At 38.3% G+C, this 19,607-nt stretch overlaps 1 protein-coding gene across 4 annotated transcripts in view; it reads left to right on the top strand.

Moving 5' to 3' along the window:
- NCOA1 (nuclear receptor coactivator 1) overlaps nt 1–19,128 on the top strand; it is a 71,760-nt gene extending 52,632 nt beyond the window's left edge. Inside the window, exons 16-20 of one of the 4 annotated variants that reach the window (XM_004686399.2) lie at nt 4,350–4,524; nt 9,308–9,491; nt 12,633–12,722; nt 16,530–16,586; nt 16,672–19,128. In XM_004686399.2, coding sequence (XP_004686456.1) covers nt 4,350–4,524; nt 9,308–9,491; nt 12,633–12,722; nt 16,530–16,574 — 494 coding nt within the window. In that variant the 3' untranslated portion in view covers nt 16,575–16,586; nt 16,672–19,128. The remainder of the gene's footprint in view (nt 1–4,349; nt 4,525–9,307; nt 9,492–12,632; nt 12,723–16,529; nt 16,587–16,671) is intronic. The other 3 variants (XM_012727491.1, XM_004686398.2, XM_004686397.2) reach the window with 3 other exon arrangements.
- Nucleotides 19,129–19,607: the final 479 nt, after the last annotated feature.

Below are 19,607 nucleotides of genomic sequence, written 5' to 3'. Positions count from 1 at the left end.
GTCCCTAAGGATCTGCCTCAACGTCTTGATTTTTGATATGCAAAATGAACTCTTATTTCCCTATTTATTCTTATAGCAATTTATGAGAATCTACTGAAAGTCTGCTTCAGACAGTGGGTTTAAGTACCTTATCTCATAATCTGCTGATGATTCTGCCATTATGTTGGAGACTCTGGTTTTGATATATTTCGTAAGGATAATCAATCTTCCAGGTGTACCACTCAAAGGTGCTTAGGTTATAAGCTGTTCCCCTGCAACAGCAGCCAGCTTTCTGACTTCCAAAAGGTTTTTTTTCTTTTTAACCTTTCATTCGCAGTGTCTCTCTTCCATTACCTTTGTCCTCAGTGACAGTGCTTTTTAAAAAATTTTCTTCCATCACTTTTTGGGTCTCATAGATTCTCTGTAATAAAACACGTGATTAATCCATCATATTTAATCAAACTTTAATGCTAAACTAACAGCAGATTCCTAGGGGCGGGGGGGAAGCTAAAACTAGTCCCTTGGTTTTATAAATGAAAAAGTAAATTTTAAGACCGCTTAAAAATGAATTTCAATGGAAAAAAACTGCTATTAGACATGAATAAAATGTTGAAGTTCTATAGAGATTTTTGACATAAGCAATATGCTTATCAACTTTTGACAGCGAAATCAATTTAGACGGCTCATTCGTACAGCAACAAGTGCTAAAATTCTTTGACTATTAAATATCTAGGGAGGCTGTGTGAGAGACACCAGAATTCTCTAAGACATTTTAGTTAAAAATTATGCCACATTGGTTCCTTTGTCCTTAAGACAATGAAGTCATCTTTGGCTGGTTTCTATCACTGACACTGTGTGGGCACAAAAAGGATTATAAATTTATAATTATAAGATTATCTGAGCAAGAGTGGCCTTCACTCAAGTTGTATTTCCATGTGTCCTACGACCTGTGTCTGCAAAGAATGAAACAAGGCTCCTCACTTTATTCTAGCCGGTGGAAGTAGCTCCCCAGCGTTAGAGGACTTGTACTGTTTGCCCATCCCTGCTCCAAAGAGCTAAAACAGATAGATTCTTAGTAGCATTCAAGATACTAGTTGCAGAGCCCTGAGTCAAAAAAAGAATTCATCGTATTACAGGGGGGGAAATGCTACAAATAAGCCAATAATTAATTCCTCGAGGATTCTCTTTTTTAATAGTATTTTCAGCCATGCTCTTTGACAGTGCTTCAAAGCCCCAGTGCCAGCTACATTGACAAGATTCCTCTTGCGGTCATGGGTTTATTCTTTGATCTACTGCATATCTACATAGAACACAGAGCTAGAGTTATCGACTGGGTGGAGTTCTCTTCTTCACCAGGTGGTATAACCAGATGTCATTATAAGTGCACACTCTCTTACCTGGCTTCTCTTCTGTGACAACTTTTGATTGAGAGGAAAATACTTCTCACAACAAAATTTTTTCTTCAATAAAGGTAGTATTCCTCCTACAAACCAAACTGAGAAGCTGGGTGGAGAGAATAGTACTTCCATCAGTATGCAGGCAGAAATGGGACAGTGGTGCTTTCAGTATTTCTAAATACGAGGGAGGAGAAACTTGTTAGTTTTTCTGAAGAGCATAAAACATTTTAAAGATGCCACAGTTTCCGTTTCTTCTGCTGTTCTAAATAATAAACTTGTTCCAACATGATCAGCCTGGTAGGAAGTTTCACACCAGCATTTGCATTGGTGCAAATTCAAGTTGTGGAAAGGACCACCCTTCTCAAGTCAAACATTTGGAAAACAAAAGTCAGCATGTTTTTATAAATTAACTTTTATTAGAACAAACTATGCTTGTTACTTTATATATTGCCTGTGACTATGTCACACAACAGTTTAGTAATTATTACATAGTAACCCTGTGGCCAGTAGAACCAAAAATACTTACTCTCTGGCCCTTTGCAGAAAAAGTCTACTGACCCCTGTATTAAATGGACAGTAAACCAAAGGATGTCTGTTTAATTTTGCCTTGAACCTTTGCTTTCATATCTTTCAGTTGTATGTAGCTCCAAAGTAAATGAAGAAATGTAGGTATTAGTAATGGCAGAATGTGCTTCCTCTTGTTCTGGAAGACAAAAATTTTCTAGACTGTCATGTCACAGGAACAAAATTAAATTTTATTTTTAATTTTTCTTATACTAAGGCAATAATCAAAATGTGAGAGAAATTTTAATTTTTGTACCCACATTATGAATTCGATGAGGTCCATCCAGAGACCTCTCTTCTATGAAATAAAAACATGCCCTTTTCACCCACTCCACTAGAGAGATCTCATCTACTCCTGTGGCCTTGGTGACCTCTTTGTGCTAATGACTCTGTTCATTATCTCTAAACCAGATCTCTTGGCTCATATGTTGTCGCCTACTAAACAGACATTCTTGAATTTTTCACCAGCACCCCAAACTCATTCAAAGCTAGTCTGGTCAGTTCCATTCCCCTTTCCCTCACCTGTCTCATTCCTGTTCTTCCCTCCTCTCAGGTATCTCTACTAGGAAGTCTCCCCTACACAAGCATAAGCATGCCCCACCCTGTCTTACAGCCATTTGTTAACCTTGCTGCCTGTCTTTTTAAACAGCAAGTGAACAAAATATGACCTTTTTAGTCTTTATTTCTCAAATGCTCAGCACAGTATTCTGGCAGGGAGTAGGTGTACAGGGACTCGTTGAAGAAATAAATGAATGGAAGTATGAGTCCTAATTCTGGTTGGTGCTGCCAAAAGGCTATCATTCCATTTATGGTCGTGCAGTCAGAATTTTTAAACTAGAAAGAACTGGATTGCCTGTTCCAAGGACTCCAAGGTTAAATGTTGTGACGGAATTAGGATCAGAACTCTAACTGCCCCTCCAGTTCATTATTCACAGGTTGGTTCTTTCTACTGAACTAGGTCATCTGATAAGAAAAACATGGGTTCTTAGAATAGGAGATGAAAGTAGAAAGAAATGTGGAAAAGCATGCCAATATGCTTGGAGTATCTTTATTTGTTACTTAACTCTGATCTCACAAAAAAGAAAAATCTCCAAATATGTTAAATTTGAAATACAAAGTTAATGCGAAGAGAGTCATCATTTTAAATGAAGATGATGGACATGAAAAGTAGAATATCTGAGATGAAAAAATAAATGGGATACGAAGGAGACAGACATGAAAGAAAGATTAGTGAATTTAAAGATATGACCATTGAAACTATGCAATGTGAAATCAGGAAAAGATTGAAAAGCTAAGTTGATCCAAATTGATCATATAATTCAGTGCAATCTCTGTACAAGTATCAGCATACTTTTTGGTGAAACTAGTAAGTGTCTCCTAATTATGTAAAAATGCAGGGGGCCTAGATAAATCCAGACAATTTTGAAAACAAGGTTGAATGACTAACAGTTTTAAAAATTGCCATAAAGTTAGGAAATCAACACAAAGACAACGTGGTATTGCTATAATTATAGACATGAAGATCACAGAACTCAAATAAAAAGTTCAAAACATAAAATCTTTTTTTGTCAATTGACTTTCAACACAGTCCTGTCATCCTCTGATAGTAACACTACCCTGAATACAAAGGAAAAAGCTACTAATAAGTGTTAGCATGGTTGAACTTCAAAACCTTGATCCTAAGTGAAAGCAGCCAGAAACAAAAGATCAGAAATTATTACATTTATATTACATTGGTTTTTTTTTGGTTGTTGTTGTTTTTTAAGGCAAACCTTCAGCCAGAAAGCAGATCAATGGTTGCTTTAGGCAAGAGGTGGGTGTAAGAATCGCCTGCAAACAGGCACAAAGAGAATATGCAGATAATGAAAATGTCTAAACCGGATGGTGGTGATGGTTGCACAGCACTATGAATTTTATGATTTTCTGTAGATTACATCCAAATAAAGCTTAAAAAAAAAAAGACAGGAAAGGTAAGAAGAGCCCACAATGATGATTGAGAAGGAATGCTAACAAAATTCTTCGTTTTTCATTTCACATTTGGATTTTCTTTATATCTTTCCCCTCTGTTTATATTTATTATATTAGTCGTTTCCTCATGTACATTCATAAATACTTTTTATATTTAAAAATTCATGTATGCAATAAAGAGTATAGAAAAAAAATCATACATAGTCCTGGTACCCAAATTAGCAACTTAGTTACTGCAAGGCATTCTTCCAAACTTAGTTTATATGTTTATTGATCTGTTTGTACTAAAATTTCATTTTTAAGAGACTTAAGTTTTCCCCCCTACACTATTGACTAGAATATTTCTAAGTATATTATGAGAGATCTCTGTGTTCTTTTTTCTTTGATGGAGTTCATAAATTTATAGTGTATTTATATAAATTACTCTGTGTCAATTTGCAGGAATGGTTCCCCAAGGTGAGGCCAACTTTGCTCCATCTCTAAGCCCTGGTAACTCCATGGTGCCGATGCCAATCCCACCTCCTCAGAGTTCTCTGCTCCAGCAAACTCCACCTGCTACTGGGTACCAGTCACCAGATATGAAGGCCTGGCAGCAAGGAGCAATGGGAAACAACAAGTAAGGGGCCTTCTTTGTATGCGAGTGCTGAGTCTGCAGCACTGGACCGGCCAGGCCCCCACAGTCTGATTGCAAACTCATTGGCTGCTGCCATTTGCACATTCAAGGAGCTGAATGTTATGTTTTCAGTAAAGGAAAAATAATGATTTTTTTTAATCCTTTGTTTAAAATCATTTTAAGGTAAATTTGTTAATAGTAGAGAAAAGTGAATCCCCCCAGTGCAGCAGACCCAAAGTATATGGTCAACTCCCATGAGTCACAGGTGTACAGATGGGTATTTTTTAAAAGGTTTTCTTTATAAAAACACTTAGAAATCTAAAGCAGAAATTATAAGATGTTGGAATTCAATAGAGCTGATCAAGTTTCAGTCTTCTCAATATATAAAAATTTTCATAGGAACAGCAAAGGTTTTAAAGGCTTCTCGGGTCATTCTCTTTGAATCTCTAGATATTCAGTGGCCTCATCTTGCCCATTTTGCTTAGAATTATCTCACTAAAGTCAGCTTTCTCCCATATCCTGACTGCTGAACTTTTCACACATCACTTGAATTTTATAAAGGTTTTAATTTGGTTGTATCTGGTTCTAATGACAGGGAAGTCGTTTGATCTGACAACATAATAAGTACAGCAGTTAAAGTTGAAAACTTAAGACCATATTCTCTTAAAGTTCATGCAAAGGTGAGAGAGGGAGCCTTCCTGTAGAGAACTGTGCAGCTCTCAGCGAGGACTGTGTACGAATTTGGTAGAAATGGAACCATTTGTGAAACATGCAAGAAGAATTTATTCTCCTAGACTCAGAGAGTCTTCCTAGTCTCTTCTAAAATCTACTCTCCTAAGCCCACTTCATCTTTCTCACTCCTCCCTTCCAGGCACTCTCAGCTCCTGTTTCCAGCTGTCCCTCCATTGTGCCTCCCAGAACACTATCGATTAAAATGCAGCTGGACTCTTCATCATTGCTGCGTCTAAACATTTAAATGTAACTTGGTAAAAACAGTTATACTGTTTAGAAGATTCTGTCACTTCCTTTCCTCTGGTTCCTTGTTAAACCACTCAAGTTTTTCATCCCTACCAAAAGTGTTCAGGTCAGAGTTGTTACGGTCTGTCTTGCCAAATGCAATAATTACTGGTAGCATTTGACATATTTGAGCATTTATTCTTTCTTTTTAAATTGTATTATTTTTATTAAGGTAATGTTGGTTTACAGCACTGTATATGATTTAGAGGTTCACACCTCTTCAGATATATGTCACCGTAGCACACCCACCATTAAGAGAATTTATACTTGGAGTTCTTTCCTCATTTTGACTTCTGCAGTGACTGTGACTCTGAGAACGGTGACTCTCCTGTCTCGTAAACTCCGCTGCCAGATCTTTCTCAACTCGCTGACTTCCATTTGAGGGTCTCCATCATTCTGTGACTTTTTCCCATATCAGCTTGCTCCGTTGATTATCTCATCTAATCCAGATAGATTTTCTTTAACTTTATTTACCTTATTAATGAAAATAACACTGGTTTACAACAGTGTACATTTCAGAAATAAAGTGCCCACACTTTATTTCTCAGGCGTGTGGCACCACTCTATCATCCAGTCTTAATGTGAATGCCTCTTACTGCACTGTAACCCCCAAATGTAAATCTCCAGCCCAGACACCTCGCCCTGAACACTGTGCACTGTACACGCAGCAGCCTAACTGGCGCCCTTACCGAGAAGTCGCGGGTACCCAACTTTAACACGACAAAAGCCCAGGTGATCGTGTCCCCAAAGCCTGCGCCTCGCCTACATTTCCCCATCGCAGCAGCAGCTCCATTCTTCAGTCATCAGAGGAAAACCCTCTGCTCTTTCTCTCACATCCTGCATCTAACATACCAGCAGATCACATCAGTCTCCTAACAGCCCTCATGTCTTACCTGCTTCACTCGTACACAAGCCCTGTCATCTTTTCTGTGGAACCCTTTAGTGACCTCCTGCTTCCCTGCTTCTACCTCACTGCCTTACAGTTTAACTTCTACACCACAGCTGGAGTAATGCTTTCTAAATATTTAAGGCAGTATGTCAGTCCTTTCCCCAACCTCCCCAGCAATGCAATAGAGAGCCTGCAAACCCCTATAACTTGCTCCTGGAGACCTCTCTGATGTCATCTGCTATTTCCATTACTCTCTGTGCTGCATCAACTCCTTTTACTGTTCTGTTCCTCAAATGTGACGTGACATTGCAAACTCATTGTATTTGTTAATCCCTCTGAGGGAATGGTCTTCCCTCAGTAGCCATATTGTATGCTGTTTATACTGCAGTATGGGGCATCACAGAGAAGGGGGATGAGCCTCTGTTGTCAGGTTGCCAAGAAACCATTGGTTCAGGAATGGATCACAGAGAGTGAAAGCATCAAACAAGTGGCATGAAGTTAAATGATGCAGTAGCGTTTGGAGATACTGTAAGGTGATTCTTTTTCATTACCTCTCTGGTGGTAAGTGAAATAGAGGGTTAAACCAAACCTCTTTGTCAATGTGGGGCAGAGTTTCTGTGTAACAGGCCATCACTAGGGAGAGTCCTAGTGCCAATTAGCATTTTAAAGGCTGAAAAAGCCTGTTGAACCCTTTGTTTCTCAATAGGAACTATCTCCTACTGGCTATTACCTACTAGACTAAAAGTCTTCACCTTTTATTTAGGGGAAACCAAATCCCTAGCTTAAGGAAACAGATTACTGCCACTCAGCCAGCTTGGAAAGCAGAGAGGAAGTGGGGTCCTTTTGCAGGGGCCTGGTGTCCACAAGCCCCACAGTCCATTCCAGGACCTGTCATGGTGGTTGATTCTACAATTGGGTTTGTTCTCCTTCCCGTGATAGAAGAAACTCAAATGGAACTATTGGCAGGAAGTTTGAACATACACTAATATAGTCCCAAATATAAATTTGAAAGGAAATTAAATCTTAAATATTTCACTAAGTGTGACATCATTGCAGTCCTTGTCGTTTCTGCAGGCATTAACTCACATAGCTGTGCCCACACAGTGATGGTCTGTGTATCAGATGACAGTGAGCATTGTCTAAGGCAGAAATGTCCTCATTAGAAAATGGCCAGTAGACTAATAAGTTTTTTCTCACCTTTAGCAGCGGGGACACTGCCTCACCAGCACATGCTCTGTGCAAACATTAATGGTCCACAGATGACCATTAATGTCATCTGTTATTGACCATTTCCTAAGCATATAATTTTCTTTGAGCATTTGTTTTTTATAACTACTTGGGGAAATTTTGATGCTTTCTTCATACATGATGAATAGGAGTTTCTCTACCTGTTAACTTAAGTTTGATTATTTTAACCTACCGGAAGCTATGTCAGTCCATCCTGCTTACCTGTCAAGAGTTAGCAAAAAATAAACCACTGATGGAATAAATAATTTTTAAAATCCAAATTCTCAAAATCCAAATTCTCCTGAGTTAACATTAAAATGGGTAGAACGTATTGTTTAACAGTTAATAGATAATGATAGACATTTGATATTTTGTAGACTTTACAAAGAAGCAATTCATAATAGTTTCCTTTGTATGTATATATATTTGTACACAGAATTTTGAGGGGTTCAAATGTGAAGTTTCAAGCTGGATTTATGGGGGACTTTATTCCATACATGCTACCTACTAATAAAGCTGTTTTGACATTTGAGACCCTTAGCTAAAGCAGCTTGAGCATGAAGAAGGGATCAGTAAAACAAGCTCTCTGAAGCAGAATTGCCCTTGCATCTTGCTTCTGAAAAAAGACATGCAGGTATCTTGAGGCCTGAGAAGACCTTTGAAGTCTTTAAAAACATTGTTTGCCAAATAAAAATATCTAGTTATTTTCACATCTGATTTGTTAAATCTGATTTCTTCTTAATTCGTAACATGTTAAAAGCAGCTAGAAGCTGAAATCTTGAGCAAATGGACAGCATGCTATAGAATATTAAATAAAAGTCTCTCAGATTTTAAGGTGCATAAATAATTAGAAATGGAGTTTTCTGAGCACACCCTCAGAAAATAGAATTCTCTGGGGCTTAAGTAAGTCCTGGGAATCCCCATTTTCAACAAATCCCAGGACATTCTGTTGTAGATAGTCTCTGAACTACACTTTAAAAAACATCGTGGTGGATACTGTTAAGACCTATAAATAAAAAGCAGTCTAAACAGCATGAATTGATAGCAATGAGTAGTAATACATATCCATAATTAAGCCATTTACCAGATATTGGATGCATCACTTATTACCAGACAACAGGACTAATTCTCCTCAAGTGTTAATGTGAAGAAGATACACAGTCACAATATAAGAATGCTACCTTTGGATGATTCCTTTATTAATGTATTCAGTTAACATTTATTAAGAATTGATATATATGTCATAGATATAAGCACTCTGTTTAAATAAGATATTCTTTGTTTAAGAAGATAAAATAGTATGGTGCATTTTAGAGTGGTTTTATGGTTAAATGGATAAACTTCAGTTACCTGTAAGATTTACTTATACAGAAATGTCCTTTTGTGATTGTTCATGGAATTGAAACAGCTTCCCTGATATTAAGCCATAAAATTATAAATTAAATTGAACTCTTTTCAGTTATTAAACCCCTTAGACAGAGTTCAGTATTTATCTGAATTATATTCCATCATTATATTTTATAATAAGATACACTCTTAAGAATATGAAATATTTTCTGTATGATTCTGTCTAGTTATTAAGAAACATTAAAGGTACAGGGTCCCCTTGTTTGTGATCAGTAGATGTGATTTGGATTGTTTTTGAGTTAACAGTGTATTCAGTCAAGCTGTCCAGAGCCAGCCCACACCTGCGCAGCCAGGCGTGTACAACAACATGAGCATCACTGTGTCAATGGCAGGTGGAAACACCAATGTTCAGAACATGAACCCAATGATGGGCCAGATGCAGATGAGCTCTTTGCAGATGCCAGGAATGAATACTGTGTGCCCTGAGCAGGTAAGTGGCACAACTGGCACCCATGCTACACCACACACACACACATACCCACACGTTTCTAGTCCAAGGAAAGTCAGGTGTGTTGACAGTCACTCATCAGAAATAACCACACTTCTTTATTCTTCCCCACTATCTTTTGATAATTACTGCCCTTTATGATAAACAATGGAAATTTTGACAGACCTTTAAGATTTTGGACTCATGGACTTATAAACTGATAGACATGATGCATTGGCTTTGGACTTATCCCTTTATATTCTGAACACATTTTCTTCAGTTCTCTCTTTAAATCAACAAACATTTATTTGATGCTGCGTGTACATATATGATTTTGTGGGAAGTACATGATAACAAATTAGGGTAACCAGTATGAATGAAGGACCAGTTGACTAACAAGAAGACAAAAAATCTGTAAGAGATGGACCCTCATAGGACCATACTTTTTTTTGAAGACATAACTAACTATGTCTTCATGGTAGTTAGTCCAGCTAACTACCAAGGACTTAAAGGAACATCTTCATAGAAATTTTCCTCAAAGAATAGAAAAGAACATCCTATTCTAAGTCACAGCATGACTTAGGTAGGAATAGAGGTTAAAAAAAAATCTAATGCATGTTAAAGGAATATTTATATTTAGAACAGAATTTATGTGGTTAAAATTTTGAGAGGTATAAGGCACTTACATATGCAAAATTTGTCCTAGAACCTCCTGAAGATTTTTAGGAGAAAATGACTGAATGCAAAGTGATATTTAATGACCATTGGGGCTAACACCCTACAGTTAACTGTTCTCATTATCAGCAGCCAAAAAGTAGACTAATGAGTGGTCACTGTGGTGACTAGGCTGTCATCAGGTGGCCAGAATTTATATCAAGTGTTAAAAATCAGAATAAATACTGTTTACCTTCCCTGTAGAATTATGTTTTTGATAAAATTTTAGGGACAAAAAAAATCTTTCCCTGGTATCATTTAGTAAGTACAAGAGAAGTTAGTAGGATAAAACCGTATCTTTAAGCAAAATAAAAGAACTAAGTAGTATTGTTTCTTGTCCTTATTATCTTGTTATTTAGTTATTACAATTACACACTCCAGGAGATTCAAAAAATGATAAAAGGTATAATGAATGTTGTGTAAAAGAATACTACATTGACAGTGCACTTCTTATACACTTAGGCCTTGCTTTTTTAAGTAAGATGTCTCTTTTATTTATACATGTAGTTTTTTGTCACAGTTTTAATTCTTTTGTATAGATTCAGATTTTTACCTGCTAGCATTTTCCTTCTGCCTTAAGTTCTTCATTTAAAAATTTTTATAGTAAGTCTGCTGGTGATGAATTCTTTCAGGTTTTGTATGTCAGGAAATGTCTCTGTTTTAACTTTCAGTACTTTAAAGATGTTGCTCCACTGCAATATTTCTGATGAGATAGCTGCTGTCATTTTATCTTTGTTCCTCTATACATGATTGATTTTTTTCCCCCTTTTTGACTGCTTTTAAGATTATTTTCATTGCCTCTGGTTTTGAGCAACTTGATTAATATGTCTTGCATTATTTTTTTCTTGTGCTTGGCATTTATTGAGCTTTTTGACTTATGGGTGTATAATTTTCATGAAATTTGGGGAAAATGTTGGCCATTATTTCCTTACTCAATCTGTTACTATGCTTTTTTCCATTAGATTTTCTAGTTGCATGTATATTAGGCCTCTTGAAGTGGTCCTATATCTCACTGACTGCTTCAGATTTGGGGTTTGATTTGGATGTCTACAAAATCAGTCGTTTTTTTGGATTATTATTTTCTACTGATCTTTTCTTTTGCATTATTTTGTCTTACCCAGTACATTAGTTTTACCCAGTACATTTTTTTATCCCAGACATTGCTATTTTCATCTCTAGTAGTTCAATTTGGACAATATCATCTCTGTCTCTACTGTGTTCAGTCTTTCCTCTGTCTTCTTGAACACACAGAATAGCTATTATTCTAGCTATATTAATATCCTTCCCTGCCTAGTTTATTATCTACTTCAACGAGGGGTTGGTTTCAACTGATTGACTTCATTAGGGGTCATATTTTTCTGTATTTGGAGTGCAGGGTAATTTTTTTTATTGGAGGCCAGAGGTAGATTTTACCTTGTTTATGTTTCTGTTAATATTCTTAAGCTTTGTTGCAGAGATGGTTAAGTTACTTGGAAACAGTTTAATCCTTTCAGGTCTTACTTTTTTATTTGGTGGGACTAGATCAATATTTAGCTAATTTTACCCTACTACTGAGGCAATATCTTTCTAGTATAATACCTGATACTGCATGAATTTGTATGTTGTCCACTTTGGGCCAGTAAAATCAGTGCCTATTCCCAGTTCAGTATGATCATTGGGGATTATTCCATGTAAATCTTTTTCAGGTGAATCTTTCCTCTGTACTTTTCCAGAGCTTTTAATCTGGGTAGCTCTCTCCCCTAATAGTCTACTCTATAAATTACAGCAAACTTGGCCATCTCAGACCTCCAGATTCATCTTAATTCAAGGACTCTTTCAGGCTCTGCCTGGGGTTCCTGTACCAGTGCTGCAACTTAGAAATTCTCTCCAGACAATAGGCTGCGGAAATCACAGGATTCAGATCAATTATTTTCCAATTTGTAGCGGTCAATCTTCTTCACTCCCTTTTGACCAGGTTCTGGAGTGCCTTCGTTTCATGTATTTTGCTCAGGTTTTTATATTTCATATTTTTTGTCCACTTCAGGCAGAAAATAAATCTGAGCCCTGTTACTGAATCTTGACAACACTAGAAGTCTTTTACTAATTAACTTTGTATATTGGTAAATTAACCTTTTGACTTGTTTACCATATATAAGAATATACAGAAGATTATACAACTCAATGAGTTTTAACAAATTGAGCACACCTTTATAGCTATCACCCAGATGAAGAAATAGAACATTTCCAGAGGCTCTCATCATGCTCCCTTACATGTACTCCACTTCCATAATGGGACCCACTGCCCTAGCTTCTAACAGTACAGAAAATGCTAAGCTTTTTATTTCTGCTATCCTCCTTTTACTTTTCTGTCAGTGAGATCGTTTTTCATTGAAGAATTTGCTCTTCAAAAACAACTAGCTTGTAATTTGATCTTATATCTATCTCTGATAGATAAATGATCCAGCACTGAGACACACAGGCCTCTACTGCAACCAGCTCTCATCCAGTGATCTTCTCAAATCAGAAGCAGATGGAACCCAGGTCAGTAAGAAAACTCTAAGCCCAGAGCTATCAAATGCGCTCTAGATAACACAAGAAATTTTGTATAGCAACATGGTTAAGACCTGCCCTTGGGAGTCAGACCTGGATGTGAGGCCTGGTCCTACCCTGCTTAGCTGTGTCATGCTAGGCATGTAGGGAACTTGCCTGAACTGTTATACAGCCGACGGAACTAACAAGATACTTATGTATATAGCACAGTGGGGAGGGTTAAAAGAGATCAGCTTCCAGAAGGCATACTCTACTGTTCAGTCTGAAGAAATCACAAAAGGTGGACACTAACTGTTAGTATATAAATACACTGTTAAAGCACATGTGTGATTAATATACCTCAACGCTCTCAGTAAGTTCATGCAAAATAGTGAAGTGTCTGTGGGCCCTGTTTCCTCTTAGAAACTTGTTTCAAAACAGTACAAATGTGTAAGGTTGACCACTTATCCATACTAACATAATTCGCTTCATGGCTTTGGTGTAGTCTTTAATCTCCTAATAAGTATTTCTTTTATGAAGGCATTATGCTAAGATAGAGTTGCAGAGAAACATGAGACATGTTTGCTTTTTGGGTAAGCTGTGTAAAGAAGTGAAGAAAGGAAGTATCATTTGTGAAATCTTATGTCTTGCCAGATACTATGCTAGGCAACCTCATGCTACCTCACGTAGCCTCCCTCCAACCTTGTGAAGCAGGTAGTATTCCCTGACAGTATTCCCTGTCATTTGCAGATGACAAAACTGAGCCTAAGGAGGTTAAGCTGCTTGCACAATTCACAAAGCTAGCAAATGTGGCAGAGTCAAGATTTTAAATCTAGGCCTTTTATCAATACCAAAGTTCATGCTCTTTCTGCGGTGCCACCTAAGGCCTTTTGAAAGATAAAATATATAGACATAGACATACATTGTCATGTAATCAAAAAAAGCATACTCAAATTATGTGAAAGTAACAAGCACTATCTGCATTACAAGAGGAATTGCTGAGATGGTCTGAACTTTAACAGAAGATGGCTCTTGAGGAACAGTTGGTAAGGCAAAGCAAAGCACTACAGGACAGAGTTATCGTGGGCATTGGAGGTGGGGAAAAGACTTGCTAAATGTGGCAGTCTGGAGGACTGGCAGTAGGAGCACAGAGACAGGGAAACTGTAATAGCTTAGCATAGTCTCAAGAAACCAAATCCACTGAAGGTAACATGTTTATAGTAAGAATTCACAGAAAATAAACTTGGTAAAGTAGATTGAAGCAAGTATCTAGGCACTTTTTTTGTTTGTTTGTTTTTTATAAAGATTTCTTTCTGCATACAGAAACTGGGGTACAGACCAGAGGTATGCGTGGTTAGAGGAGTCACCAGAGACAGTGGGGAGCAGAACAGGCAGATGTACTGAAATACACTGTTGAGGGGAGCAGCAGGGAAACAGAAGGGGTCTGCTGTGCCTTGTGGGTCAGCTCCCTGGCCAGGGATCGAACTGGTGAGTTAGTGGCTGTGCGTTAACCCATTATGTCACCAGGAAGGGCCCTCTCCAGACACTCTGAATGAACACAAGGGACTTGGATTCATTCTTTCAGGTGAAGCATCATCCCTGACAGGAAAGAGTGATAAATGTGCCAGTTTAGGCTTCACTTGATGGAGATGAGCAGAAAGGTGCATTAGGCAGCTAGCTCCGAAGGAGAAGTTAGAAGGTCGTGCCTGTAGTCTCAGTATTAGATTTGAGTTCTGTGTGGGTGAATAGAGGGGGTTTTGTCATGGGGAAAATGAATTCTTTGTTCAGAGGCAGGTTTTTTAAAGTCTCATACCCTTAGCGATAAACACTAGCATCTTAACAAATTAGTTAAAATAAAACAACTATGTTTTAAAGTTTCCAAGTTCTGGGACATAATGTGAGTTGAAGTTAAAATTTTGCTGGGAAATTTTAATTTTAATTTCTTCTCAACTGACAAACCTTAAGCTTTGTTTGCGTCTTGCTTGACCTATCTATGCAAGTGTGACAATATCATACGTCCTTTGAGGTCTGGTCTAAAGCTCCCATTTTTAATTAACAGTTCAAAATGACTAAAATGTGTACTTTTTGGAGTTTGATTTAATTGCTTCAGTTTTTAAATTTTCAGAATACATTATCTTTTTTTAAAGCATTTTTAAAGAGCAGAATTTTCACTTATTCTATGCATTTACTAAGAATGTTTTTAAATGTTTAGGAACAGAAACACCTATGCTTTGCCCCAATATTTCCTATTTTGAAACATGTGAACACAAAATTTTACATATTAACTTTTTTAAATCAGCACCAAAAAGCTTTGCAGTTCATACTCACAGTAAGTTTCAATAGCAAAATATTCCTGTTGAGCCCATCATGACATCTCTATTTGCTCCAACATTCTTTATTTGCCCAATGGTAGCTGGCAAATGAGTTTGATAAAAATATGAAAACAGATGTACATAAAAAGAGAAGGAAAAGAATAAGGAGAGGAGGGCTTGGGTCTGGCTGTATCTGAAGAGCTGTAATGGGGAGGAAGCAGAACAAGGAGAGAAAAGGAAAACAGTAGAAGGGCTAGAGGGGGCTTGTTAATGTGGTGTGGAAGGAAGTACAGGGTGGAGCTCAGGAAACAAACAGGAGAGGTGAGACACTAGGGCGCACTATGCGGAGCAGAACCCAGGCAGAGAATGGACTTAGAAGAGAGGAGGTGCATTTTAGAGAAAGAATCCAGAAGACCAGCGGAGCATACAGGAACAAGGAACAAAATTTTGAAACTAGAGAAAGAAGAGGATAAGAAAGAAATGATACTAATTTGACTAGAAGTTTAATTAATCAGTTTAAGAAAGCTCAACTCAAGTGGTGTCCACCACATCTGAGAGACTGTAGCGTGGCGGTGGATGCCCTAGACCAGACGGGTGTGGCAATGAGGGGCAGGATTTTGACATTTGGCCGGTGAGGATTGATGGAAGACAACTTTCATTTAATCAGGATAGAGAAGTTTTCCCAAAAGTTGAGTATGATTGGCATGAATTAGTAATAAATGATCAAAAAAAAAATGACTAATCTCCAGAAGCAAATGCACGTGGATGTCATAGAAAGCATCTCTTTTCTTCACTTGAAACATTCACAAATACGTTACTGGCCTTTATCAATTCTACAGATGGCTTTGAATAGGCTGATTGATAAAGACTAACTTCTGGCTTTGTTTTCCCAATAGAAAATGCTAGAACTATGCAACTTTAGACATTTTTAAGAAAAATGTGTATTATTACCGGAAGTAGTTAAAGGGAAAATTCACACTGTAATAGTTGTTTACTATTACTTTTAGCTCATTTGTTTAAATGGATTGTCTATCAGGAAAAAGAAGTTAAATATAAAATTGTTCTACTAATATTTTGCTGTAATTCTAAAGGCAATGTGTGAAGGAGCTCTGTAGTAGTAGTGTATTTAGATGCCATGCAAACTGGACATTAGCTTTAGTAATGCTGATGTCATATTCCTCAGTTGTGGTGGTTTTATTTTGCTAATACTGGGTTAAAGCCCTTAATTTCCTAACATCTTAAAGATCTACTTATTCTACTCAAGTCATCCATAGAATGCTATTAAACCAGTTTTTCAAATAATACGTATATTTTTAAACCCACCACTGGACACCCAGACTCTGAAACTGGGCTTTTCCCAATCTTGGCAATATGAGCAGTGATGAGCACATTCAGTACTGATGGCAACCCTATAGGAGGCTTGACCATTCCGATTTTGATATTAATTTTAAAGTGTGAACTTTCCAGAACCCTGAGCAAAATGAGTGCAGCGATTTTCTTTTTGTAGGACAAGAAGACAGAAGAGTTCTTCTCTGTGGTGACTACAGACTAGAGGAATGCTCTAGTGAGTTTCCACTTCCAGTAGTACCCACTCATACGCCGGGGGGGCAGGCCCTTCTGTCTAAACACACCTTTTATTTGTGTTCCAGCAGGTGCAACAGGTTCAGGTGTTTGCTGACGTCCAGTGTACAGTGAATCTGGTAGGCGGGGACCCTTACCTGAACCAGCCTGGTCCACTGGGAACTCAAAAACCCACGGCAGGACCACAGACCCCCCAAGCCCAGCAGAAGAGCCTCCTTCAGCAGCTACTGACTGAATAACCACTTTTAAAGGAATGTGAAATTTAAATAATAGACATACAGAGATATACAAATATATTATATATTTTTCTGAGATTTTTGATATCTCAATCTGCAGCCATTCTTCAGGTCGTAGCATTTGGAGCAAAAAAAAAAAAAGTTCACTTTTGTTGGGAGATTGAGAGATGTTTTTGTTTCTTTGTAAAGGCCTTGGATCTTGAAAAAATAACAAGGCAGAACAGTTGGACAATCTATTTCTTGAGCCAAATTTAATTATTCTTATTTTTGTAATCAGTCATTGGCTTCTTATCTGGATGAAGGCTTTTGGAGGAGAACCAAAACAAGTTCCGAAGGAAGATGACGCTCCGCCTCCACTGGCTCAGTCCGACCCTGCCAAGGAAGACGGGTCTGGCGGGCTGTGCCCACCCTGTCGGCCACCGGCCAGGCGGGCTCTCCGTCAGCAGCCCTGCCCTACCTGACCCCAGGCAGCTTGTGTGTACAATCAGCTTCTTCTAGCAACTCGGTATCTGTTGGCTTCAGGACAATATTTTGCCTCCACAGATGCGCCCCTTCTCCCTTTTTTAAGACGGATTTAAACCAAGATGCCTCCAGGAATGAGGACACAATGAGTGTGATCATAGAGAAATCCAAAAAGTATAGTTTGGGGGAAAATGCAATAATTTTGATGAGGTTGGTGAAGGACAGGAAGTGAGTTACGTCAATTATTGTAGATACAACTTTCTGATTAAATCTGGGGGGGAAAGGCAGCCTGTTTTTTCTGCTTTTATTGTATTAACAGCTGAGGTAGCTAAAGTTATTTAAAATAAAATTAAATTTATGGTCCTAGTAGCTTATTTTTCCCTTTAAATCTCACTGTAAATATATTTGATTTCTTGTAGAAGTTGATTTCCATCTGTTAATTTTAAGATTTTATTATCATACTCTTGATTTTTCTAAATGTGTGTGAAATATAACATTGATTGAATCGCAGTTACATTTGGCTAATAATATTTCATTATTTTAATAACTGTGACGCCATGTTCTGGATTTACTTTGGGGTTCAAGTAGAAATGCCACTGCCAGAAAGAGCGGTTCCAGTGAGCTGGAGTGCACCGCCCTAAATGTCCCTGGGATCATCTAACTTGAGAGCAGTGCAAGGAACTATCGCCAGAAGAGCACGGGCCACTTGTGCAGAGAAAAACTAGTACTCAGAGAAGTCTTCAGTTTTTTTAAAATTGACTTTGGAAATTTGAATTTTCATCAGTGCAAACATAAAATTCCTCTATTCTGCTCGGAGGCGAAGGTACTCTATTTTGCCTTTGTGTCTTGTCACTCGGCCACAGCCTGTTTCATCCTGGCCTCTGAGTCTAGGACCCAGTGAACTGACGTTCAGGTTCTAGAAGTTCAACTGCAAGGCCAGGAGAGCTTGAGAAAGGTGTTGTGGAAGAAGCAAAGGTAGAGCTGCATCACTCGCCGTCCCTGTGCCCTGGGCCTGTGTCGACGACACCTGACGCTGCACACAGCTGCCTCTGCTTCCGCGGCAGAGCAAAGGCCTAAGAGCTAACAGTGGGAGAGCAGCACGGACTCAGGCATCAAGGAAGAAGCCATTTCCCAGGTCCTGCTCTCTGCAGCTCACCACCCCTAGTTACAGATAGCTCCACTGAACAGCATCTATTCAGAAACTACACCGAGTAAAAAGATTGGTGGAAGGGCTCCTGTGGGTAGCAGCCATGAAACAGAAAAGGACGCTCAGTTACAAACATTATCTCTTTAAGTTTCTCAGAAACTGCATCCCTGATTTCATTCATTCCCAGCTTGAAAGCTCAGCCATATTATTCTGGTCCCTACCAAACTGCTCTAGGAGGTCATTTCTGTTTTGTTTGTGATATTTAGTCGTGCAGACTTCAGGAAGTCCACTTTTAACTTCAGCATTCCAAATGAAGTTTCCTGACTCAGTACTTTTGCATAAGGAACTAGAGAAAAAAAAATGGTGAGGAAAATTGGAGATGCTAACATCCTCCCCATCCCAACTGCACCTTAAAGTATGCATGTCACCTTCAAGGTTTTATAATTGCACTGTTTGTTTTATGTATGTACAGATTAAAATTATTGCTACATTTGAGGAAAATAAAATTGCTTGCTTCTATGTAATTCCTGTCACTCTACAGGAAATTAACTTTTCCAGCTACTGAATAGAATTTGTTTAACAACCTCATGGGTTGCCTCTTCATTTACAGGGAGGAACTGAAAACTGCATCCTTCAGGAATGGCCGCAACCCAAAAAGAAAAACAAGTAATTGAAGGGTAATAAAAGGAAAGAGGCTGAAATCCTCTAGCTCACCCTTTTATGAATCATCCCAGTGAAATTTAGAAAGTCAAAGTAAAGTCACGACAGAGGAAGTTCTAACGTTGGCCCTTTGTCTGATGACTAAATGCTCTGTCCTGCTGTTTCTTCACCCAGAAGACCTGGCTCAGGCAGTACTCCATAAACACAAGCTACCACCCATAGGTCTCTCCTTCACTGGTTTTCATGTAATGATACTGGATACTGTTACATATTATAAAGATGTGGAATCTCACCTGAAGAGGCTCCTTCAGTTTGGTGATGCATTGTATAGAATCTGGGCCCTGGCAGCCTAAATCCACCAACACATGGCCTCCTAAGATAGGCAGATGTGATTCTAGAGGGCAGGGCTAGAGGTAGCTCCCACACATAACTGCACCCGGATTTGGGCAGTTGTTGTCTGAACTCATGAGGGACAGAACCTTTTCCTTAAAGTTAGAAG

Source organism: Condylura cristata, unplaced genomic scaffold (genome assembly GCF_000260355.1).
Source record: "Condylura cristata isolate star-nosed mole 26May11 unplaced genomic scaffold, ConCri1.0 scaffold00020, whole genome shotgun sequence".
Lineage (NCBI taxonomy): Eukaryota > Metazoa > Chordata > Mammalia > Eulipotyphla > Talpidae > Condylura > Condylura cristata.
Note: the sequence above shows the minus strand (reverse complement) of the source record. Positions and strands in the feature narration are given on the sequence as shown.